The following is a 26,032-nucleotide window of genomic DNA, read 5'->3' as shown; positions in this document are numbered from 1 at the left end:
GTATTTAAAAGGCATCTGGATGGGGACATAAATAGGAAGGGTTTGGAGGGATATGGGCCAAGTGCTGGCAAATGAGACTAGATTAGGTTGGGATATCTGGTCGGCACGGACGAGTTGGACCGAAGGGTCTGTTTCCATGCTGCACAGATTTATGACAGGGACAGCACAGGGTTAGATACAGAGTAAAGCTCCCTCTACACTGTCCCCCCCCCCCCATCCCAGGGACAGGGACAGGGACAGCACAGGGTTAGATACAGAGTAAAGCTCCTTCTACAGTGCCCTCCCCGCTATCCCCTACCCCCTACCCCCACCCCCCACCCCATCAAACACTCCCAATAGACTTTCCCAACAATCCACCATGAATTCATGGTCATCAATCGACTCTTTATTCCAGATTTCTATTGGATTCAAATTCCACCCTCTGCCATGGAGGGGATTTGAACCTGTGTCCCCAGAACATTCCCTGGGTGTCTGGGTTAATAGTACAGCAGATAGAGGTTTATAAGATGATCAGAGGAATAGATAGAGTAGACAGTCAGAAACTTTTTCCCCGGGTACAACAGAGTGTTACAAGGGGACATAAATTTAAGGTGAAGGGTGGAAGGTATAGGGGAGATGTCAGGGGTGGGTTCTTTACCCAGAGAGTGGTGGGGGCATGGAATGCGCTGCCCGAGGGAGTGGTAGAGTCAGATTCATTGGCGACCTTTAAGTGGCATTTGGATAGGTACATGGATGGGTGCTTAATCTAGGATAGAAGTGCGGCACAACATCGTGGGCCGAAGGGCCTGTTCTGTGCTGTATTGTTCTATGTTCTATGTTCTATGTTCTAGCAGTGATACCAAGAGGCCGTCACCTTCCCTGTCGTGCTGTGGGATTCTGGGAGACCAATTATGAGGCATCGATGGGGGCTGCAACTTGGATGCTCTGAGGGGGAGGGTAGGAGTGAGGGGGAGGGTAGGAGGGTCGGAGCGAGGGGGAGGGTAGGAGTGAGAGGGAGGGTAGGAGTGAGATCTTGCTGAGATCTCAGACCGAGTGATTAACTATTTCTTTCCAGTTTAAGGTCTGGGGCCGGAAGGAGATGATTGAGGCAGGGGAGGGTGACTACGCCCTGAAGGTTGCCGGGAGACTCCTCGAATTCTTTGCCAACAAATTCGACATCTCCTACCCGCTGACGAAGATGGGTAAGTGGCCAATGGGATGGGAGATACCACCAGGCTCTGAGGTGACAGGGCCAGGTCCCATCAGATGGGCTGAAGGATTGGCGGATGGAGTTGAATTCAGTTAAAGGTGCTGCGCTTTTGGTAAGGCAGACCAGCGCAGGACTTATATACAGCTAATCACAGATTCCCAACAGCGCAGAATCAGGACATTTGGCCCATCAGGTCCACACTGACCCTTCAAAGAGTACCCAACCTCCCAAATCTATCCCCATAACCTGCATTTCTCATGACCAATCCACCCTAACCTGCACATCCCTGGGCACGACGGGACAATTTAGCATGGCCAATCCACCCTAACCTGCACATCCCTGGGCACTATGGGACAATTTAGCATGGCCAATCCACCCTAACCCGCACATCCCTGGGCACTATGGGACAATTTAGCATGGCCAATCCAGCCTAACCTGCACATCCCTGGACTCTATGGGACAATTTAGCATGGCCAATCCACCCTAACCTGCACATCCCTGGGCACTATGGGACAATTTAGCATGGCAAATCCACCCTAACCTACACATCCCTGGGCACTATGGGACAATTTAGCAAGGCCAATCCATCCTAACCTACACATCCCTGGGCTCTATGGGACAATTTAGCATGGCAAATCCACCCTAACCTGCACATCCCTGGGCATGATGGGACAATTTAACATGGCCAATCCAACCTAATTTGCACATCCCTGGACACTATGGGATAATTTAGCAAGGCCAATCCACCCTAACCTGCACATCCCTGGGCACTATGGGACAATTTAGCATTGCCAATCCACCCTAACCTGCACATCCCTGGGCACTATGGGACAATTTAGCATGGCCAATCCACCCTAACATACACATCCCTGGGCTCTAATGGACAATTTAGCATGGCCAATCCAGCCTAACCTGCACATCCCTGGGCACTACGGGACAATTTAGCATGGCCAATCCAGCCTAACCTGCACATCCCTGGGCACTACGGGACAATTTAGCATGGCAAATCCACCCTAACCTGCACATCCCTGGGCATGATGGGACAATTTAACATGGCCAATCCACCCTAATTTGCACATCCCTGGACACTATGGGACAATTTAGCAAGGCCAATCCACCCTAACCTGCACATCCCTGGGCACTATGGGACAATTTAGCATGGCCAATCCACCCTAACCTGCACATCCCTGGGCACTATGGGACAATTTAGCATGGCCAATCCACCCTAACCCGCACATCCCTGGGCACTATGGGACAATTTAGCATGGCCAATCCAGCCTAACCTGCACATCCCTGGACTCTATGGGACAATTTAGCATGGCCAATCCAGCCTAACCTGCACATCCCTGGGCACGACGGGACAATTTAGCATGGCCAATCCACCCTAACCTGCACATCCCTGGGCACTATGGGACAATTTAGCATGGCAAATCCACCCTAACCTACACATCCCTGGGCACTATGGGACAATTTAGCAAGGCCAATCCACCCTAACCTACACATCCCTGGGCTCTATGGGACAATTTAGCATGGCAAATCCACCCTAACCTGCACATCCCTGGGCATGATGGGACAATTTAACATGGCCAATCCAACCTAATTTGCACATCCCTGGACACTATGGGACAATTTAGCATTGCCAATCCACCCTAACCTGCACATCCCTGGGCACTATGGGACAATTTAGCATGGCCAATCCACCCTAACCTGCACATCCCTGGGCACTATGGGACAATTTAGCATGGCCAATCCACCCTAACATACACATCCCTGGGCTCTAATGGACAATTTAGCATGGCCAATCCAGCCTAACCTGCACATCCCTGGGCACTACGGGACAATTTAGCATGGCCAATCCAGCCTAACCTGCACATCCCTGGGCACTACGGGACAATTTAGCATGGCAAATCCACCCTAACCTGCACATCCCTGGGCATGATGGGACAATTTAACATGGCCAATCCACCCTAATTTGCACATCCCTGGACACTATGGGACAATTTAGCAAGGCCAATCCACCCTAACCTGCACATCCGTGGGCACTACGGGACAATTTAGCATGGCCAATCCAGCCTAACCTGCACATCCCTGGGCATGATGGGACAATTTAGCATGGCCAATCCACCCTAACCTGCACATCCCTGGGCACTATGGGACAATTTAGCATGGCCAACCCACCCTAACCTGCACATCCCTGGGCACTATGGGACAAGTTAGCATGGCCAATCCACCCTAACCTGCACATCCCTGGGCACTATGGGACAATTTAGCATGGCCAATCCACCCTAACCTGCACATCTCTGGGCACTATGGGACAATTTAGCAAGGCCAATCCACCCTAACCTGCACATCCCTGGGCACTATGGGACAATTTAGCAAGGCCAATCCACCTTAACCTGCACATCCCTGGGCACTATGGGACAATTTAGCATGGCCAATCCACCCTAACCTGCACATCCCTGGGCACTTTGGGACAATTTAGCATGGCCAATCCACTCTAATCTACACATCCCTGGGCACTATGGGACAATTTAGCATGGCCAATCCACCCTAACCTGCACATCTTTGGACTGTGGGAGGAAACAGGAGCACCCGGAGGAAACCCACGCGGACGTGATGGGAGGGGGTGGGGTGGGTAATTGCACAAAATCCACACAGTTGCCTGAGGCTGGAAGTGAACCCAAGTTTCTGGCTCTTTGTATCCCATGATAGGAAATGATAGGGCTCTGGGGAGTGGTGCTGAACAGAGAGACTTTGCGGTGTAGGTTCATAGCTCCTTGAAAGTGGAGTCGCAGGTAGATAGGATAATGAAGGAGGTGTTTGGTATATTTTCATTTATTGGTCAGAGTATTGAGTACAGGAGTTGGGAGGTCATGTTGTGGCTGTTCAGGACATTGTTAGGCTGCTTTTGGAATGGTGCATTCAATTCTGGTCTCTCTGCTATAGGAAACTTGAGACAGTGCAGAAATAATTCACAAGGACATTGCCAGGTTTGGAGGGTTTGAGCTACAGGGAGAGGCTGAGGCTGTTTTGCCTGGAGCGTCGGAGGCTGAGGGGTGACCTTATAGAGGTTTATAAAATCATGGGGGGCAGGATAGGGTAAAGAGACAAAGTCTTTTCCCTGGGGTCAAAGAGTCCAGAACTAGAGGGGCATAGATTTAGGGTGCGAGGGGAATGTTTTGATACAGCAGCGAACCCCTCTGTTAATTAAAGCAAACACCCAGTAAAGCTCACCTTGCCTCATAACCTGTTAAAATATGAGTGACAGAGAACTCCCAAATTGCACAATTTAATGAAAATAGTATCAATTTATTCTTTAACTCTAAAAGTGAACATTAAACAGCAACTATTCGCAACTCTCAGCCTCTGTTTCTCTTAACTGCTTATTACCTGCCTCCAACTCTATACCAATATGCTGTTCCGATAAAACACTTATTAAAATTATATCAACTTAATTTCAAAACCACACAGCCGCTGTCATCTTTGGTATCTGTCTTCTTCCGACTGAAGATCTCCCTGGGTCATCCTCTTTCTTTATACTGTGAATATATTTCATATGAAAAGATACCTTCGATAGAGAGTGTTCCTAATTTCTTGGAGATTAAGGTATTCGATCTCCAGGCTTTTCTATCTCGTTGGCAGTTGCTCTCTCTCCGATTTTCAAAATGTCCGCATTTTTATCCCCCCCCCCCCACCCCACCAACATCAGGTCATCTGATTGGTGCGATGTTGGCAAAACAATAAATTCAAACTCAATTGGGTTTTAGTATCCTGGGGCATAATTTAAACTGATTAATCAAACTTGAATTGTCGTCAAAACAGCGACCAACTCAGGTATCCATTTCACAGCCAAATTTAACTTATTTTCAATTTTCCAGTACACTCTGGTACTATCATCCAGACACATACATAGGTAAGCTCTCAGTTCAGAGCAGCAATCGCTCTCTTTGAAAGCACATGCCTTCACCTTCATAACAGCGTTGTGGCACAGGGTCAACCCTTCTGCTAATTTAAACCAGCAACACCAGAAAAGATTCACCCTGTGCTGTAATCTGTTAAAATTCAGGAGGCAAAGAACTTTCCCAAAAGTCACTACTTGAAGTTAAAATTAACAACTTTATTTTTTTAAAGTCGAACACAGAATAGTTAACTAACAACTATTTACGATTCATTTCTCCAAACCTATCTTTTACCTTCCCCCTCGACGGTACTGGTCTGATAAAAAAAATGTCCCAATTAGGATTTACAAATCATGTTTCGAAACCAGTCAGCTTAGCCGAGTGTCCTCTGTAGATTTTCCCCTGTCTCTTCAGGATTTCGCTTCACAGGTCTTTTACAGATAAAGGTACCTTTCAGAGATCAGTTCTGTGGGCAGTCTGTTTTTGTTCGTGCTCTTTAACGCTCTGTTCAAAATATCTAACACTTATACCCCAAAGCAGCGGATCGTTTCATTGGTTTTAATATTGTCAAAATACTAAATTCAAACTTGATTGGAGTTTAGTATCTTGGGGCATAATTTAAACTGATTGATCAAATTCGAATTTGTTTTTGTATCCAGGCAACACAACTCTTAACTCATTGTGTGACCAAATGTTACACTGTTCCCTTGTTTGGAACACTGTGCTCGCCAGAAATTTCAGCTCGCTTGAAAGTACAGTACACCCACATCTTCATAACAACAGGAAAGATATAAAAGGGGACCTGAAGGGGCAACTTTTTCACACAGAGGGTGGTACGTGTATGGAATGAGCTGCCAGAGGAAGTGGTGGAGGCTGGTACAATGACAACATTTAAAAGGTATTTGGATGGGTATATGAATAGGAAGGGTTTGGAGGGATATGGGCTGGGTGGGACTAGATTGAATTGGGATACCTGGTCAGCATGGACAATTTGGACCGAAGGGTCTGTTTCCGTGCTGTACATCTCGATGACTCTATGTGACACAATCTATCCTCACCTCCCCATAAAAGGCATCTGATGAGTACACGAATAGGAAAGGTTAGGAGGGATATGGACCAACTGCTGGCAAATTGGACTCGGTCAGATTGGGATGTCTGCTTGTTGTGGACTTTTTGGGGCGGAGGGTCTGTTTCCATGCTGTATGGCTCTGTGACTGACTGTGGCTTCCTGGGATCTCCTCAGACCTGGTGGCCGTGCCCAGTTTCGAGAGCGGCGGAATGGAGAACTGGGGCCTCATCATCTTCCGGGAGGTGAACCTGTTGTACGACGCCAAGGAGGAATCGGAGAGCAGCCTGCGAGCCCTGACCTTGGTGCTGGCCCACGAGTTCACTCACCAGGTGAGCTCCGACTGCCTCTGCCTCCCGCCCCTCCCCACCTCACCTTCTCATTCACATGCATTGCCAGGCTTCAAGATGGCTGACATCACTTGGCCCCGGACCAGCTCTTTTGATCGTTCGAAACCTATTCCAGCCTCTAATTTCCATCCAATGACATCCGCTAAATTCCCTGCTGAGAATGGCCAATTGGTTGACATATCTTGGGGTGTTGTCAGGGGTGATGTAGGGAGAGGGGGGGGCGGCCATTTTGTACCAAGATCCAACCAGCAGCAATAAGGAATGTTTCGCACCATTTTATTTACCTCAGTCTTGTTTCCCCGGATAACAATTTGTCACCATAACAGAAAATAATCTTCACTTTCACCTTTCTGCACTGCCACAACTTTCACCCACGAATTCCCCAACTGACTGATGATCAACTTTACAACACCAATAATTACGAACATAATCCCATACAGGGATGTAATTTTAAACATGCTACATACAAATATTTCCCATATCTACAAAGCACTGGTTACTGTTGTCCTGCATTGCGTTCCCATTCGCTTCCACATTGACTTGTGAACAAGTGCAGGGCCCGAGACCTGTCCTGATTGGCTGTTGCACACTGTCACATTGACCTGACATGGCAGGTAAGATCCAAACCTCTCACAGTGAAAGACGAGTCTTCTGACAGTGCCCACACTCTCAACACTGACCCTCCGAGGGTGTACACTCCCTCAGCGCTGACCCTCCGACAGTGCCCACTCCCTCAGCACTGACCCTCCGACAGTGCCCACTCCCTCAGCACTGACCCTCTGACAGCGCCCACTGCCTCAGCGCTGACCCTCCGACAGCGCCCGCTCCCTCAGCACTGACCCTCCGACAGTGCCCACTCCCTCAGCACTGACCCTCCGACAGTGCCCGCTCCCTCAGCACTGACCCTCCGGCAGTGCCCGCCCCCTCAGCACTGACCCTCTGACAGTGCCCTCTCCCTCAGCACTGACCCTCCGACAGTGCCTGCTCCCTCAGCACTGACCCTCCGGCAGTGCCCACTCCCTCAGCACTGACCCTCCGACAGTGCCCGCTCCCTCAGCACTGACCCTCCGGCAGTGCCCACTCCCTCAGCACTGACCCTCCGACAGCACCCGCTCCCTCAGCATTGACCCTCTGACAGTGCCCACTCCCTCAGCGCTGACCCTCCGACAGTGCCCACTCCCTCAGCACTGACACTCCGACAGAGCCCGCTCCCTCAGCACTGACCCTTGGACAGTGCCCGCTCCCTCAGCACTGACCCTCCGACATTGCCCGCTCCCTCAGCACTGACCCTTCAACAGTGCCCGCTCCCTCAGCACTGACCCTCCGACAGCGTCCACACCCTCAGCACTGACCCTCCGACAGTGCTCACTCCCTCAGTGCTGACCCTCCAACAGTGCCCACTCCCTCAGCACTTTCCCTCCAACAGCGCCCACTCCCTCAGCACTGACCCTCAGACAGTGGCCACTCTCTCAGCACTGACCCTCCGACAGTGCCCACTCCCTCAGCACTGACCCTCCGACAGCGCCCACTCCCTCAGTGCTGACCCTCCGACAATGTTGACCCTCAGACCCTCAGACCGCTCCCTCAGCACTGATCCTCTGACGGCACCCACTCCCTCAGCTTTGACCCTCGACAGCGCCCACTCCCTCAGCACTGACCCTCTGACAGTGCCCTCTCCCTTGGCACTGACCCTCGATAGCACACACTCCCTCAGCACTGACCCTCTGACAATGGCCACTCCCTCAGCACTGACCCTTGACAGCGCCCATTCTCTCAGCACTGACCTTTGATAGCACCCACTCCCTCAGTGCTGACCCTCTGACAGCGCCCACTCCCTCAGCACTGACCCTCCGACAGTGCCCACTCCCTCAGCACTGACCCTCCGACAGCACCCACTCCCTCAGCACTGATCCTCTGACAGCACCCACTTCCTCAGCACTGACCCTCTGACAGTGCCCACTCCCTCAGCACTGACCCTCCGACAGCAACCACTCCCTCAGCACTGACCCTCCGATAGCAACCACTCCCTCAGCACTGACCCTCCGACAGCAACCACTCCCTCAGCACATGACCCTCCGACAGCAACCACTCCCTCAGCACTGACCTTTCGACAGTGCCCACTCCCTCAGCACTGATCCTCTGACAGTGCCCACTCCCTCAGCACTGACCCTCCGACAGTGCGGTGCTCCCTCAGCACTGACCCTCCGACAGTGCGGTGCTCCCTCAGCACTGATCTTCCTCACAGCGCCCACCCCCTCAGCATTGAGCCTCCCACAGCACCCACTCCCTCAGCACTGACCCTCCGACAGCGCCCACTCCCTCAGCACTGACCCTCTGATAGTGCCCACTCCCTCAGCACTGACCCTCCGACAGTGCCCACTCCCTCAGCACTGACCCTCTGATAGTGCCCACTCCGTCAGCACTGACCCTCCGAAAGTGCCCGCTCACTCAGCACTGACCCTCCCATAGCACCAAGTCCCTCAGCACTGACCCTCCAATGGTTCACTCTATACTTTTAAACAGAAAACAATGTTCCCACCACACTGTCCCCATCAAACACTCACAGGGTCGGGACAGCACGGGGTTAGAGACATGGTAAAGCTTCCTCTACACTGCCCACCCCCCATCCCAAGGACAGGGACAGCACGGGGTTAGATACAGGGTAAAGCTCCCTCTACCCTGTCCCGCCATCCTAGGGACGGGGACAGCACGGGGTTAAATACAGGGTAAAGCTTCCTCTACACTGTCCCCATCAAACACTCTCAGGGTAAGGACAGCACGGGGTTAGATACAGGGTAAAGCTCCCTCTACACTGTCCCCATCGAATACTCTCAGGGGAGGGACAGCACGGGGTTAGATACAGAGTAAAGCTCCCTCTACACTGTCCCCCCCATCCCAGGGACAGGTTCAGCACGGGGGTTAGATACAGAGTAAAGCTCCCTCTACACTGTCCCCCCCATCCCAGGGACAGGTTCAGCACGGGGGTTAGATACAGAGTAAAGCTCCCTCTACACTGTCCCCCCCATCCCAGGGACAGGTTCAGCACGGGGGTTAGATACAGAGTAAAGCTCCCTCTACACTGTCCCCCCCATCCCAGGGACAGGTTCAGCACGGGGGTTAGATACAGGGTAAAGCTCCCTCTACACTGTCCCCCCCATCCCAGGGACAGGTTCAGCACGGGGGTTAGATACAGGGTAAAGCTCCCTCTACACTGTCCCCCCCATCCCAGGGACAGGTTCAGCACGGGGCTTAGATACAGGGTAAAGCTGCCGTGACTGAGGTCTCTGCTCCCAGTGCTGCCTCCTAGTGGTCTTGTCACATGTTTCCTTGCAGTGGTTCGGGAACCTGGTGACCATGCGATGGTGGAACGACATCTGGCTGAACGAGGGCTTTGCGACCTATTTCAGTTACCTCGGCAACAGCTTCGTCAACCCGGACTGGACCGTGGTAGGTAACGGCTCCGTCGCTGTGGAGACGGCATGGCAACCCCATCACCGGGCCTGATCATCCGAGGGAGGTGTCCAACTCTGCAAAGCTGAGGGCTGGCCACTCTGCCCATCTCCTGTCAGGACTCCATCCTGCTGACCCACCCTACCTCATTCCCGCTGCGCATCCTTCCCCCTTGCCCGTCCTCTCATAGAGTCACAGAGCTGTCCGGCACTGAAACAGACCTTTCGGCCCAATCTGTCGATGCCGACCCAGATATCCCAACCTAATCTCGTCCCATTTGCCAGCACTTGGCCCATATCCCCTCCAAACCCTTCCTATTCATGTCCCCATCCCGATGCCTTTTAAATGCTGTCATTGTACCAGCCTCCACCACTTCCTCTGGCAGCTCATTCCATACACACACCACCCTCTGGGTGAAAAAGTTGCCCCTTAGGTCTCTTTTATATCTTTCCCCTCTCACCCTAAACCTATGCCCCTCTAGTTCTGGACTCCCCCACCCCAGGGGAAAAGACCTTGTCTATTTATCCTATCCATACCCCTCATGATTTTATAAACCTCTATAAGGTCACCCCTCAGCTTCCGACGCTCCAGGGAAAACAGCTCCAGCCTGTTCAGCCTCTCCCTGTAGCTCAAACCCTCCAACATCCTTGTAAATCTTTTCTGACCCCTTTCAAGTTTCACAACATCTTTCCGATAGGAAGGAGACCAGAATTGCACACAATATTCCAACAGTGGCCTCACCAAAGTCCTGTACAGCCACAACATGACCCTCCCAACACCTGTACTCAATACTCTGACCAATAAAGGAAAGCATACCAAACGCCTTCTTCACTATCCTATCGACCTGCGACTCCACTCTCAAGGAGCTATGACCCTGCACTCCAAGGTCTCTTTGTTCAGCAACACTCCCCAGGACCTTACCATTAAGTGTATAAGTCCTGCTAAGATTTGCTTTCCCAAAATGCAGCCCCTCGCATTTATCTGAATTAAACTCCATCTGCCACTTCTCAGCCCATTGGCCCATCTGGTCCAGATCCTGTTGTAATCTGAGGTAACCCTCTTCGCTGTACACTGCACCTCCAATTTTGGTGTCATCTGCAAACTTACTAACTGTACCTCTTATGCTCACATCCAAATTATTGATATAAATGAGGAGAAGGAGAGGATCGTGCAGCGATCCTTGTGGCCCTCCACTGGTCACAGGCCTCCAGTCTGAAAAGTGCTGAGGGAGTGGGCTCTGTCGGAGGGTCAGTGCTGAGGGAGGGGGCTCTGTCGGAGGGTCAGTGCTGAGGGAGGGGGCTCTGTCGGAGGGTCAGTGCTGAGGGAGCGGGTGCTGTCGGAGGGTCAGCACTGAGGGAGTGGGTGCTGTCGGAGGGTCAGTGCTGAGGGAGTGGGTGCTGTTGGAGGGTCAGCACTGAGGGAGTGGGTGCTGTCGGAGGGTCAGTGCTGAGGGAGTGGGTGCTGTTGGAGGGTCAGCACTGAGGGAGTGGGTGCTGTCGGAGGGTCAGTGTTGAGGGAGCGGGAGCTGTAGGAGGGTCAGTGCTGAGGGAGTGGGTGCTGTCGGAGGGTCAGTGTTGAGGGAGCGGGAGCTGTAGGAGGGTCAGCACTGAGGGAGTGGGTGCTGTCGGAGGGTCAGTGTTGAGGGAGCGGGCGCTGTAGGAGGGTCAGCACTGATGGAGCGGGCGCTGATGGAGGGTCAGTGCTGAGGGAGTGGGCGCTGTCGGAGGGTCAGTGCTGAGGGAGCGGGCGTTATCGGAGGGTCAGTGTTGAGGGAGTGGGTGTTGTGGGAGGGTCAGTGCTGAGGGAGTGGGTGCTGTCGGAGTGTCAGTGCTGAGGGAGCGGGCGCTGTCGGAGGGTCAGTGCTGAGGGAGTGGGCGCTGTGGGAGGGTCAGTGCTGAGGGAGCGGGCGTTGTCGGAGGGTCAGTGCTGAGGGAGTGGGCACTATCAGAGGTTCAGTGCTGAAGGAGTGGGCGCTGTCGGAGGGTCAGTGCTGAGGGAGTGGGCACTGTCGGAGGGTCAGTGCTGAGGGAGTGGGTGCTGTTGGAGGGTCAGTGCTGAGGGAGTGGGCGCTGTGGGAGGGTCAGTGCTGAGGGAGTGGGCACTGTCGGAGGGTCAGTGCTGAGGGAGTGGGCACTGTCGGAGGGTCAGTGCTGAGGGAGTGGGTGCTGTTGGAGGGTCAGTGCTGAGGGAGTGGGCGCTGTCGGAGGGTCAGTGCTGAGGGAGTGGGCGCTGTCGGAGGGTCAGTGCTGAGGGAGTGGGTACTGTCGGAGGGTCAGTGCTGAGGGAGTGGGTGCTGTTGGAGGGTCAGTGCTGAGGGAGTGGGCGCTGTCGGAGGGTCAGTGCTGAGTGAGCGGGCACTGTCGGAGGGTCAGTGCTGAGAGAGCGGGCACTGTCGGAGGGTCAGTGCTGAGGAAGTGGGCGCTGTCGGAGGGTCAGTGCTGAGGGAGTGGGTACTGTCGGAGGGTCAGTGCTGAGGGAGTGGGTGCTGTTGGAGGGTCAGTGCTGAGGGAGTGGGCGCTGTGGGAGGGTCAGTGCTGAGGGAGTGGGCACTGTCGGAGGGTCAGTGCTGAGTGAGCGGGCACTGTCGGAGGGTCAGTGCTGAGAGAGCGGGCACTGTCGGAGGGTCAGTGCTGAGGAAGTGGGTGCTGTTGGAGGGTCGCTCCCTCAGCCCTGATCCTCCGACAGCGCCCACTCCCTCAGCACTGACCCTCCCTCAGCACCCACTCCCTCAGCACTGACCCTCCCACAGAACCCGCTCCCTCAACACTGACCCTCGGACAGCACCCACTCCCTCAGCACTGACCCTCCCACAGCACCCACTCCCTCAGCACTGACCCTCCCTCAGCACCCACTCCCTCAGCACTGACCCTCCGACAGCGCCCACTCCCTCAGCACTGATCCTCCGACAGTGCCCACTCCCTCAGCACTGACCCTCCGACAGTGCCCACTCCCCCAGCACTGACCCTCCCACAGCGCCCACCCCCTCAGCACTGATCCTCCGACAGTGCCCACCCCCTCAGCACTGACCCTCCGACAGTGCCCACTCCCTCAGCACTGACCCTCCGACAGTGCCCACCCCCACAGCACTGACCCTCCGACAGTGACCACTCCCTCAACACAGACCCTCCGACAACGCCCGCTCCCTCAGCACTGACCCTCCCACAGCACCCGCTCCCTCAACACTGACCCTCGGACAGCACCCGCTCCCTCAACACTGACCCTCCCACAGCACCCACTCCCTCAGCACTGACCCTCCGACAGCACCCACTCCCTCAGCACTGACCCTCCGACAGCACCCACTCCCTCAGCACAGACCCTCCAATAGCACCCACTCCCTCAACACTGACCCTCCGACAGTGCCCACTCCCTCAGCGCTGACTGTCCAAAAGTACCCGCTCCCTCAGCGCTGACCCTCTGACAGTGTGGGCCTTCCTCAGCACTGACACTCGGCCAGTGCCCGCTCGCTCAGCACTGACCCTCTGACAGTGCCCACTCCCTCTGAACTGACCCTCCAACAGTGCCTGCTCCCTCAGCACTGACCCTCTGATAGTGCCCACTCCCTCAGCACTGACCCTCCGACAGCGCCCACTACCTCAGCACTGACCCTCCGACAGCGCCCACTCCCTCAGCACTGACCCTCCGACAAAACCCGCTCCCTCAACACTGACCCTCCGACAAAACCCACTCCCTCAGCACTGACCCTCCCTCAGCGCCCACTCCCTCAGCACTGACCCTCCGACAAAACCCGCTCCCTCAACACTGACCCTCCGACAAAACCCACTCCCTCAGCACTGACCCTCCGACAGCACCCACTCCCTCAGCACTGACCCTCCGACAGCCCCCGCTCCCTCAACACTGACCCTCCGACAGTGCCCACTCCCTCAGCGCTGACCCTCCGACAGCCCCCGCTCCCTCAGCACTGACCCTCCGACAGTGCCCACTCCCTCAGCACTGGCCCTCCGACAGCGCCCTCTCCCTCAGCACTGACCCTCCGACAGCACCCGCTCCCTCAGCACTGACCCTCCGACAGCGCCCGATCCCTCAGCAATGACCCTCCGACAGCACCCGCTCCCTCAACACTAACCCTCCGACAAAACCCACTCCCTCAGCACTGACCCTCCGACAGCACCCACTCCCTCAGCACTGACCCTCCGACAGCGCCCACTCCCTCAGTACTGACCCTCCGACACTGCACGCTCCCTCAGCGCTGACCCTCTGACAGTGCCCACTCCCTCTGAACTGACCCTCCAACAGTGCCCACTCCCTCAGCACTGACCCTCCGACAGTGCCTGCTCCCTCAGCACTGACCCACTGACAGTGCCTATGCCCTCAGCACTAACCCTCTGATAGTGCCCACTACCTCAGCACTGACCCTCCGACAGCGCCCACTCCCTCAGCACAGACCCTCCGATAGTGCCCGCACCTTCAGCGCTGACCCTCCGACAGTGCCCACTCCCTCAGCACTGACCTTCTGACAGCGCCCTCTCCCTCAGCACTGACCCTCCGACAGTGCCAACTCCGTCAGCACTGACCCTCCGACAGTGCCCACTCCCTCAGCACTGACCCTCTGACAGTGCCAACTCCGTCAGCACTGACCCTCCAACAGTGCCCACTCCCTCAGCGCTGACCCTCCGACAGCGCCCACACCCTCAGCACTGACTCTCCAACAGCGCCCACTTCCTCAGCACTGACCCTCCGACATCGCCCACACCCTCAGCACTGACCCTCTGACAGTGCCAACTCCGTCAGCACTGACCCTCCAATAGTGCCCACTCCCTCAGCGCTGACCCTCCGACAGCGCCCACACCCTCAGCACTGACTCTCCAACAGCGCCCACTTCCTCAGCACTGACCCTCCGACAGCGCCCACACCCTCAGCACTGACCCTCCGACAGCGCCAACTCCCTCAGCACTGACCCTCTGACAGCACCAACTCCCTCAACACTGACCCTCCGAAAGCACCCACTCCCTCAGCACTGACCCTCCGACAGCACCCTCTCCCTCAGCACTGACCCTCCGACAGTGCACACTCCCTCAGCACTGACCTTTCGACACTGCACGCTCCCTCTGAACTGACCCTCCAACAGTGCCTGCTCCCTCAGCACTAACCCACTGACAGTGCCTATGCCCTCAGCACTAACCCTCTGATAGTGCCCACTCCCTCAGAACTGACCCTCCGACAGCGCCCACTACCTCAGCACTGTCCCTCAGCACTGACCCTCCGATAGTGCCCGCACCTTCAGCGCTGACCCTTCGACAGTGCCCACTCCCTCAGCACTGACCCTCCGACAATGCAAACTCCCTCAGCACTGACCCTCCGACAGCGCCCACACCCTCAGCACTGACCGTCCGACAGCACCCACTCCCTCAGCACAGACCCTCCAATAGCACCCACTCCCTCAGCACTGAGCCTCCGACAGCACCCGCTCCCTCAACACTGACCCTCCGACAGTGCCCACTCCCTCAGCGCTGACTGTCCAAAAGTACCCGCTCCCTCAGCGCTGACCCTCTGACAGTGTGGGCCTTCCTCAGCACTGACACTCGGCCAGTGCCCGCTCACTCAGCACTGACCCTCTGACAGTGCCCACTCCCTCTGAACTGACCCTCCAACAGTGCCTGCTCCCTCAGCACTGACCCACTGACAGTGCCTATGCCCTCAGCACTAACCCTCTGATAGTGCCCACTCCCTCAGAACTGACCCTCCGACAGCGCCCACTACCTCAGCACTGACCCTCCGACAGCGCCCACTCCCTCAGCACTGACCCTCCGATAGTGCCCGCACCTTCAGCGCTGACCCTCCGACAGTGCCCACTCCCTCAGCACTGACCCTCCGACAATGCAACCTCCCTCAGCACTGACCCTCCGACAGCGCCCACTCCCTCAGCGCTGACCCTCCGACAGCGCCCACACCCTCAGCACTGACCCTCCGACAGCACCCACTCCATCAGCACTGACCCTCCGACAGCGCCCATTCCCTCAGCACTGACCGTCCGACAGCACCCACTCCCTCAACACTGACCCTCCGACAGCACCCACTCCATCAGCACTGACCCTCCGACAGCACCCACTCCCTCAACACTGACCCTCCGACAGCACCCGCTCTCTCAGCACTGACCCTCCGATAGCGCCCACTCCCTCAGCACTGACCCTCCGATAGTGCCCGCACCTTCAGCGCTGACCGTCCGACAGTGCCCACTCCCTCAGCACTGACCCCCTGACAGTGCCCGCTCCCTCAGCACTGACCCTCCAACAGCGCCCACTCCCTCAGCACTGACCCTCTGACAGTGCCAACTCCCTCAGCACTGACCCTCCGAAAGTGCCCACTCCCTCAGCGCTGACCCTCCGACAGCGCCCACACCCTCAGCACTGACTCTCCGACAGCGCCCACCTCCTCAGCACTGACCCTCCGACAGCGCCAACTCCCTCAGCACTGACCCTCCGACAGCACACACTCCCTCAACACTGACCCTCCGACAGCACCCACTCCATCAGCACTGACCCTCCGACAGCACCCACTCCCTCAGCACTGACCCTCCGAAAGTGCCCACTCCCTCAGCGCTGACCCTCCGACAGCGCCCACACCCTCAGCACTGACTCTCCGACAGCGCCCACCTCCTCAGCACTGACCCTCCGACAGCGCCAACTCCCTCAGCACTGACCCTCCGACAGCACACACTCCCTCAACACTGACCCTCCGACAGCACCCACTCCATCAGCACTGACCCTCCGACAGCACCCACTCCCTCAGCACTGGCCCTCCGACAGTGCCCACTCCCTCAGCACTGACCCTCCGACAGCACCCACTCCCTCAGCACAGACCCTCCAATAGCACCCACTCCCTCAGCACTGAGCCTCCGACAGCACCCGCTCCCTCAACACTGACCCTCCGACGGTGCCCACTCCCTCAGCGCTGACTGTCCAAAAGTACCCGCTCCCTCAGCGCTGACCCTCTGACAGTGTGGGCCTTCCTCAGCACTGACACTCGGCCAGTGCCCGCTCACTCAGCACTGACCCTCTGACAGTGCCCACTCCCTCTGAACTGACCCTCCGACAGCACCCACTCCCTCAGCACTGACCCTCCGACAGCGCCCACTCCCTCAGCACTGACCCTCCGACACTGCACGCTCCCTCAGCGCTGACCCTCTGACAGTGCCCACTCCCTCTGAACTGACCCTCCAACAGTGCCTGCTCCCTCAGCACTGACCCACTGACAGTGCCTATGCCCTCAGCACTAACCCTCTGATAGTGCCCACTACCTCAGCACTGACCCTCCGACAGCGCCCACTCCCTCAGCACTGACCCTCCGATAGTGCCCGCACCTTCAGCGCTGACCCTCCGACAGTGCCCACTCCCTCAGCACTGACCTTCTGACAGCGCCCTCTCCCTCAGCACTGACCCTCCGACAATGCCAACTCCCTCAGCACTGCCCCTCCGACAGCGCCCACTCCCTCAGCGCTGACCCTCTGACAGCGCCCACACCCTCAGCACTGACCCTCCGACAGCGCCCACTCCCTCAGCACTGACCCTCCGACAGCGCCCACACCCGCAGCACTGACCCTCCGACAGCGCCAACTCCCTCAGCACTGACCGTCCGACAGCACCCACTCCCTCAACACTGACCCTCCGACAGCACCCACTCCGTCAGCATTGACCCTCCCACAGCACCCACTCCCTCAGCGCTGACCCTCCGACAGCGCCCACTCCCTCAACACTGACCCTCCGACAGCACCCGCTCCCTCAGCACTGACCCTCCGATAGCACCCACTCCCTCAGCACTGACCCTCCGATAGTGCCCGCACCTTCAGCGCTGACCGTCCGACAGTGCCCACTCCCTCAGCACTGACCCTCTGACAGTGCCCGCTCCCTCAGCACTGACCCTCCAACAGCGCCCACTCCCTCAGCACTGACCCTCTGACAGTGCCAACTCCGTCAGCACTGACCCTCCAACAGTGCCCACTCCCTCAGCGCTGACCCTCCGACAGCGCCCACACCCTCAGCACTGACTCTCCAACAGCGCCCACTTCCTCAGCACTGACCCTCCGACAGCGCCCACACCCTCAGCACTGACCCTCTGACAGTGCCAACTCCGTCAGCACTGACCCTCCAACAGTGCCCACTCCCTCAGCGCTGACCCTCCGACAGCGCCCACACCCTCAGCACTGACTCTCCAACAGCGCCCACTTCCTCAGCACTGACCCTCCGACAGCGCCCACACCCTCAGCACTGACCCTCCGACAGCGCCAACTCCCTCAGCACTGACCCTCTGACAGCACCAACTCCCTCAACACTGACCCTCCGAAAGCACCCACTCCCTCAGCACTGACCCTCCGACAGCACCCTCTCCCTCAGCACTGACCCTCCGACAGTGCACACTCCCTCAGCACTGACCTTTCGACACTGCACGCTCCCTCTGAACTGACCCTCCAACAGTGCCTGCTCCCTCAGCACTAACCCACTGACAGTGCCTATGCCCTCAGCACTAACCCTCTGATAGTGCCCACTCCCTCAGAACTGACCCTCCGACAGCGCCCACTACCTCAGCACTGTCCCTCAGCACTGACCCTCCGATAGTGCCCGCACCTTCAGCGCTGACCCTTCGACAGTGCCCACTCCCTCAGCACTGACCCTCCGACAATGCAAACTCCCTCAGCACTGACCCTCCGACAGCGCCCACACCCTCAGCACTGACCGTCCGACAGCACCCACTCCCTCAGCACAGACCCTCCAATAGCACCCACTCCCTCAGCACTGAGCCTCCGACAGCACCCGCTCCCTCAACACTGACCCTCCGACAGTGCCCACTCCCTCAGCGCTGACTGTCCAAAAGTACCCGCTCCCTCAGCGCTGACCCTCTGACAGTGTGGGCCTTCCTCAGCACTGACACTCGGCCAGTGCCCGCTCACTCAGCACTGACCCTCTGACAGTGCCCACTCCCTCTGAACTGACCCTCCAACAGTGCCTGCTCCCTCAGCACTGACCCACTGACAGTGCCTATGCCCTCAGCACTAACCCTCTGATAGTGCCCACTCCCTCAGAACTGACCCTCCGACAGCGCCCACTACCTCAGCACTGACCCACCGACAGCGCCCACTCCCTCAGCACTGACCCTCCGATAGTGCCCGCACCTTCAGCGCTGACCCTCCGACAGTGCCCACTCCCTCAGCACTGACCCTCCGACAATGCAACCTCCCTCAGCACTGACCCTCCGACAGCGCCCACTCCCTCAGCGCTGACCCTCCGACAGCGCCCACACCCTCAGCACTGACCCTCCGACAGCACCCACTCCATCAGCACTGACCCTCCGACAGCGCCCATTCCCTCAGCACTGACCGTCCGACAGCACCCACTCCCTCAACACTGACCCTCCGACAGCACCCACTCCATCAGCACTGACCCTCCGACAGCACCCACTCCCTCAACACTGACCCTCCGACAGCACCCGCTCTCTCAGCACTGACCCTCCGATAGCGCCCACTCCCTCAGCACTGACCCTCCGATAGTGCCCGCACCTTCAGCGCTGACCGTCCGACAGTGCCCACTCCCTCAGCACTGACCCCCTGACAGTGCCCGCTCCCTCAGCACTGACCCTCCAACAGCGCCCACTCCCTCAGCACTGACCCTCTGACAGTGCCAACTCCCTCAGCACTGACCCTCCGAAAGTGCCCACTCCCTCAGCGCTGACCCTCCGACAGCGCCCACACCCTCAGCACTGACTCTCCGACAGCGCCCACCTCCTCAGCACTGACCCTCCGACAGCGCCAACTCCCTCAGCACTGACCCTCCGACAGCACACACTCCCTCAACACTGACCCTCCGACAGCACCCACTCCATCAGCACTGACCCTCCGACAGCACCCACTTCCTCAGCACTGACCCTCCGAAAGTGCCCACTCCCTCAGCGCTGACCCTCCGACAGCGCCCACACCCTCAGCACTGACTCTCCGACAGCGCCCACCTCCTCAGCACTGACCCTCCGACAGCGCCAACTCCCTCAGCACTGACCCTCCGACAGCACACACTCCCTCAACACTGACCCTCCGACAGCACCCACTCCATCAGCACTGACCCTCCGACAGCACCCACTCCCTCAGCACTGGCCCTCCGACAGTGCCCACTCCCTCAGCACTGACCCTCCGACAGCACCCACTCCCTCAGCACTGGCCCTCCGACAGTGCCCACTCCCTCAGCACTGACCCTCCGACAGCACCCACTCCCTCAGCACAGACCCTCCAATAGCACCCACTCCCTCAGCACTGAGCCTCCGACAGCACCCGCTCCCTCAACACTGACCCTCCGACAGTGCCCACTCCCTCAGCGCTGACTGTCCAAAAGTACCCGCTCCCTCAGCGCTGACCCTCTGACAGTGTGGGCCTTCCTCAGCACTGACACTCGGCCAGTGCCCGCTCACTCAGCACTGACCCTCTGACAGTGCCCACTCCCTCTGAACTGACCCTCCGACAGCGCACACTCCCTCAGCACTGACCCTCCGACAATGCCAACTCCCACAGCACTGACCCTCCGACAGCGCCCACTCCCTCAGCGCTGACCCTCCGACAGCGCCCACACCCTCAGCACTGACCCTCCGACAGCGCCCACTCCCTCAGCGCTGACCCTCCGACAGCGCCCACTCCCTCAGCACTGACCCTCCGATAGTGCCCGCACCTTCAGCGCTGACCCTCCGACAGTGCCCACTCCCTCAGCACTGACCCTCCGACAATGCAACCTCCCTCAGCACTGACCCTCCGACAGCGCCCACTCCCTCAGCGCTGACCCTCCGACAGCGCCCACACCCTCAGCACTGACCCTCCGACAGCGCCCACTCCCTCAGCACTGACCGTCCGACAGCACCCACTCCCTCAACACTGACCCTCCGACAGCACCCACTCCATCAGCACTGACCCTCCGACAGCACCCACTCCTTCAACACTGACCCTCCGACAGCACCCGCTCTCTCAGCACTGACCCTCCGATAGCGCCCACTCCCTCAGCACTGACCCTCCGATAGTGCCCGCACCTTCAGCGCTGACCGTCCGACAGTGCCCACTCCCTCAGCACTGACCCTCCGACAATGCAACCTCCCTCAGCACTGACCCTCCGACAGCGCCCACTTCCTCAGCGCTGACCCTCCGACAGCGCCCACACCCTCAGCACTGACCCTCCGACAGCACCCACTCCATCAGCACTGACCCTCCGACAGCGCCCATTCCCTCAGCACTGACCGTCCGACAGCACCCACTCCCTCAACACTGACCCTCCGACAGCACCCACTCCATCAGCACTGACCCTCCGACAGCACCCACTCCCTCAACACTGACCCTCCGACAGCACCCGCTCTCTCAGCACTGACCCTCCGATAGCGCCCACTCCCTCAGCACTGACCCTCCGATAGTGCCCGCACCTTCAGCGCTGACCGTCCGACAGTGCCCACTCCCTCAGCACTGACCCCCTGACCGTGCCCGCTCCCTCAGCACTGACCCCCTGACCGTGCCCGCTCCCTCAGCACTGACCCTCCAACAGCGCCCACTCCCTCAGCACTGACCCTCTGACAGTGCCAACTCCCTCAGCACTGACCCTCCGAAAGTGCCCACTCCCTCAGCGCTGACCCTCCGACAGCGCCCACACCCTCAGCACTGACTCTCCGACAGCGCCCACCTCCTCAGCACTGACCCTCCGACAGCGCCAACTCCCTCAGCACTGACCCTCCGACAGCACACACTCCCTCAACACTGACCCTCCGACAGCACCCACTCCATCAGCACTGACCCTCCGACAGCACCCACTCCCTCAACACTGACCCTCCGACAGCACCCGCTCTCTCAGCACTGACCCTCCGATAGCGCCCACTCCCTCAGCACTGACCCTCCGATAGTGCCCGCACCTTCAGCGCTGACCGTCCGACAGTGCCCACTCCCTCAGCACTGACCCCCTGACCGTGCCCGCTCCCTCAGCACTGACCCTCCAACAGCGCCCACTCCCTCAGCACTGACCCTCTGACAGTGCCAACTCCCTCAGCACTGACCCTCCGAAAGTGCCCACTCCCTCAGCGCTGACCCTCCGACAGCGCCCACACCCTCAGCACTGACTCTCCGACAGCGCCCACCTCCTCAGCACTGACCCTCCGACAGCGCCAACTCCCTCAGCACTGACCCTCCGACAGCACACACTCCCTCAACACTGACCCTCCGACAGCACCCACTCCATCAGCACTGACCGTCCGACAGCACCCACTCCCTCAGCACTGGCCCTCCGACAGTGCCCACTCCCTCAGCACTGACCCTCCGACAGCGCCCACTCCCTCAACACTGACCCTCCGACAGCACCCACTCCCTCAGCACTGACCCTCCGACAGCGCCCGCTCCCTCAGCGCTGACCCTCTGACAGTGTGGTCCTTCCTCAGCACTGACCCTCGGCCAGTGCCCGCTCCCTCAGCACTGACCCTCTGACAGTGCACACTCCCTCTGAACTGACCCTCCAACAGTGCCTGCTCCCTCAGCACTGACCCTCCGACAGCGCACACTCCCTCAGCACTGACCCTCCGACAATGCCAACTCCCTCAGCACTGACCCTCCGACAGCGCCCGCTCCCTCAGCACTGACCCTCTGACAGTGCACACTCCCTCTGAACTGACCCTCCAACAGTGCCCGCTCACTCAGCACTGACCCTCTGACAGTGCCCACTCCCTCTGAACTGACCCTCCAACAGTGCCTGCTCCCTCAGCACTGACCCACTGACAGTCCCTATGCCCTCAGCACTAACCTTCCGATAGTGCCCACTCCCTCAGAACTGACCCTCCGACAGCGCCCACTACCTCAGCACTGACCCTCCGACAGCGCCCACTCCCTCAGCACTGACCCTCCGATAGTGCCCGCACCTTCAGCGCTGACCCTCCGACAGTGCCCACTCCCTCAGCACTGACCCTCCGACAATGCAACCTCCCTCAGCACTGACCCTCCGACAGCGCCCACTCCCTCAGCGCTGACCCTCCGACAGCGCCCACACCCTCAGCACTGACCCTCCGACAGCGCCCACTCCCTCAGCACTGACCCTCCGACAGCACCCACTCCCTCAGCACTGACCCTCCGACAGCGCCCATTCCCTCAGCACTGACCGTCCGACAGCACCCACTCCCTCAACACTGACCCTCCGACAGCACCCACTCCATCAGCACTGACCCTCCGACAGCACCCACTCCCTCAACACTGACCCTCCGACAGCACCCGCTCTCTCAGCACTGACCCTCCGATAGCGCCCACTCCCTCAGCACTGACCCTCCGATAGCGCCCACTCCCTCAGCACTGACCCTCCGATAGCGCCCACTCCCTCAGCACTGACCCTCAGATAGTGCCCGCACCTTCAGCGCTGACCGTCCGACAGTGCCCACTCCCTCAGCACTGACCCTCTGACAGTGCCCGCTCCCTCAGCACTGACCCTCCAAATGCGCCCACTCCCTCAGCACTGACCCTCTGACAGTGCCAACTTCCTCAGCACTGACCCTCCGACAGTGCCCACTCCCTCAGCGCTGACCGTCCGACAGCGCCCACACCGTCAGCACTGACTCTCCGACAGCGCCCACCTCCTCAGCACTGACCCTCCGACAGCGCCCACACACTCAGCACTGACCCTCCGACAGCGCCAACTCCCTCAGCACTGACCCTCCGACAGCACCCACTCCCTTAGCACTCACCCTCCGACAGCGCCAACTCCCTCAACACTGACCCTCCGACAGCACCCACTCCCTCAGCACTGACCCTCCGACAGCACCTGCTCCCTCAACACTGACCCTCCGACAGTGCCCACTCCCTTAGCGCTGACTGTCCGACCGTACCCGCTCCCTCAGCACTGGCCCTCCAACAGCGCCCGCTCCCTCAGCGCTGACCCTCCAACAGTGCCCACTCCCTCATCCCTGACCCTCTGACAGTGTGGTCCTTCCTCAGAACTGACCCTCGGCCAGTGCCCGCCCGCTCAGCACTGACCCTCTGACAGTGCCCACTCCCTCTGAACTGACCCTCCAACAGTGCCTGCTCCCTCAGCACTGACCCACTGACAGTGCCCATGCCCTCAGCACTAACCCTCTGATAGTGCCCACTCCCTCAGCACTGACCCTCCGACAGCGCCCACTACCTCAGCACTGACCCTACGACAGTGCCTGCTCCCTCAGCACTGACCCTACGATAGTGCCCGCACCTTCAGGGCTGACCCTCCGACAGTGCCCACTCCCTCAGTACTGACCCTCTGACAGTGCCCGCTTCCTCAGCACTGACCCTCCGACAATGCCAACTCCCTCAGCACTGACCCTCCGACAGCGCCCACTCCCTCAGCGCTGACCCTCCGACAGCACCCGCTCCCTCAGCACTGACCCTCCGATCGCGCCCACTCCCTCAGCACTGACCCTCCGATAGTGCCCACACCTTCAGCGCTGACCGTCCGACAGTGCCCACTCCCTCAGCACTGACCCTCCAACAGCGCCCACTCCCTCATCACTGACCCTCTGACAGTGCCAACTTCCTCAGCACTGACCCTCCGACAGTGCCCACTCCCTCAGCGCTGACCCTCCGACAGCGCCCACACCGTCAGCACTGACTCTCCGACAGCGCCCACCTCCTCAGCACTGACCCTCCAACAGTGCCCACTCCCTCAGCACTGACCCTCCGATAGCACCCGCTCCCTCAGCACTGACCCTCAGATAGTGCCCGCACCTTCAGCGCTGACCGTCCGACAGTGCCCACTCCCTCAGCACTGACCCTCCGACAGCACCCACTCCCTCAGCACTGACCCTCCGACAGTGCCCACTCCCTCAGCACTGACCCTCCGACAGTGCCCACTCCCTCAGTACTGACTCTCCGACAGTGCCCACTCCCTCAGCACTGACCCTCCCACAGCACCCACTCCCTCAGCACTGACCCTCCGACAGTGCCCACTCCCTCAGCGCTGACCCTCCGACAGTGCCCACTCCCTCAGCACTGACCCTCCCATAGCGCCCACTCCCTCAGCACTGACCCTCCGACAGTGCCCACTCCCTCAGCGCTGACCCTCCGACAGTGCCCACTCCCTCAGCATTGACCCTCCGACAGCGCCCACTCCCTCAGCACTGACCCTCCGACAGTGCCCACTCCCTCAGCGCTGACCCTCCGACAGTGTGTTGGGAGTGAGGTCAGTAATTGTTGTGGATTTCCCATCAGGATAGTTTCTTTGCTGGGAAGAGTTTGAGTGCTGCTTTCTCCTCGGACGCTCTGGCCATCTCCCACCCGCTGTCTCCACGGCAACAGGAAGTGTACAGCATTGAGCACATCAGTCAGCTTTTCGATGATATCTCGTACGACAAGGTGAGGGACCAAGGTCAAAGGTTACAGTGTCAGAGGGATAGAGAGAGAGAGTGTGCGTGTGTGGGTAAGAGAGTATGTTGCAGTGAGTATCTGACTGAGTGTGCGTTCAGGTGACTGTCCACTTAGAAGGAGCTATGAACCTGCACTCCAAGGTCTCTTTGTTCAGCAACACTCCCCAGGACCTTACCATTAAGTGTATAATTCCTGCTACGATTTGCTTTCCCAAAATGCAGCCCCTCACATTTATCTGAACTAAACTCCATCTGCCACTTCTCAGCCCATTGGCCCATCTGGTCCAGATCCTGTTGTAATCTGAGGTAACCCTCTTCGCTGTCCACTACACCTCCAATTTTGGTGTCATCTGCAAACTTACTAACTGTACCTCTTATGCTCGCTTCCAAATCATTTATGTAAATGACAAAAAGTAGAGGACCCAGCACCGATCCTTGTGGCCCTGCACTGGTCACAGGCCTCCAGTCTGAAAAACAACCCTCCACCACCACCCTCTGTCTTCTCCCTTTGAGCCAGTTCTGTCTCCAAATGGCTCGTTCTCCCTGTATTCCATGAGATCACCAGTCTCCCATGGGGAGAACGCCTTACTGAAGTCCATATAGATCACATCGACTGCTCTGACCTCATCAATCCCCTTTGTTACTGTGTGTGTGTGACAGTGTGCAGGTCAGTGTGTTTGTGTGAGTGAGTGTGAGTGTGCGTGTGTGTGAGAGAGAGAAAGTGAGTTGAGTGTGTTTGTGTGTA

The 26,032-nt window shown here is 58.4% G+C and overlaps 1 protein-coding gene across 1 annotated transcript in view; it reads left to right on the top strand.

The window, feature by feature from the left end:
• The window catches only part of LOC140453872 (aminopeptidase Ey-like), a 63,396-nt gene that overhangs the window by 19,242 nt on the left and 18,122 nt on the right, over window positions 1–26,032 (top strand). Inside the window, exons 5-8 of the mRNA XM_072548732.1 lie at window positions 1,055–1,181; window positions 6,332–6,486; window positions 9,838–9,951; window positions 25,133–25,276. Of these exons, the coding sequence (XP_072404833.1) occupies window positions 1,055–1,181; window positions 6,332–6,486; window positions 9,838–9,951; window positions 25,133–25,276 (540 nt within the window). The remainder of the gene's footprint in view (window positions 1–1,054; window positions 1,182–6,331; window positions 6,487–9,837; window positions 9,952–25,132; window positions 25,277–26,032) is intronic.

Source organism: Chiloscyllium punctatum, chromosome 28 (genome assembly GCF_047496795.1).
Source record: "Chiloscyllium punctatum isolate Juve2018m chromosome 28, sChiPun1.3, whole genome shotgun sequence".
NCBI lineage: Eukaryota > Metazoa > Chordata > Chondrichthyes > Orectolobiformes > Hemiscylliidae > Chiloscyllium > Chiloscyllium punctatum.
Note: the sequence above shows the minus strand (reverse complement) of the source record. Positions and strands in the feature narration are given on the sequence as shown.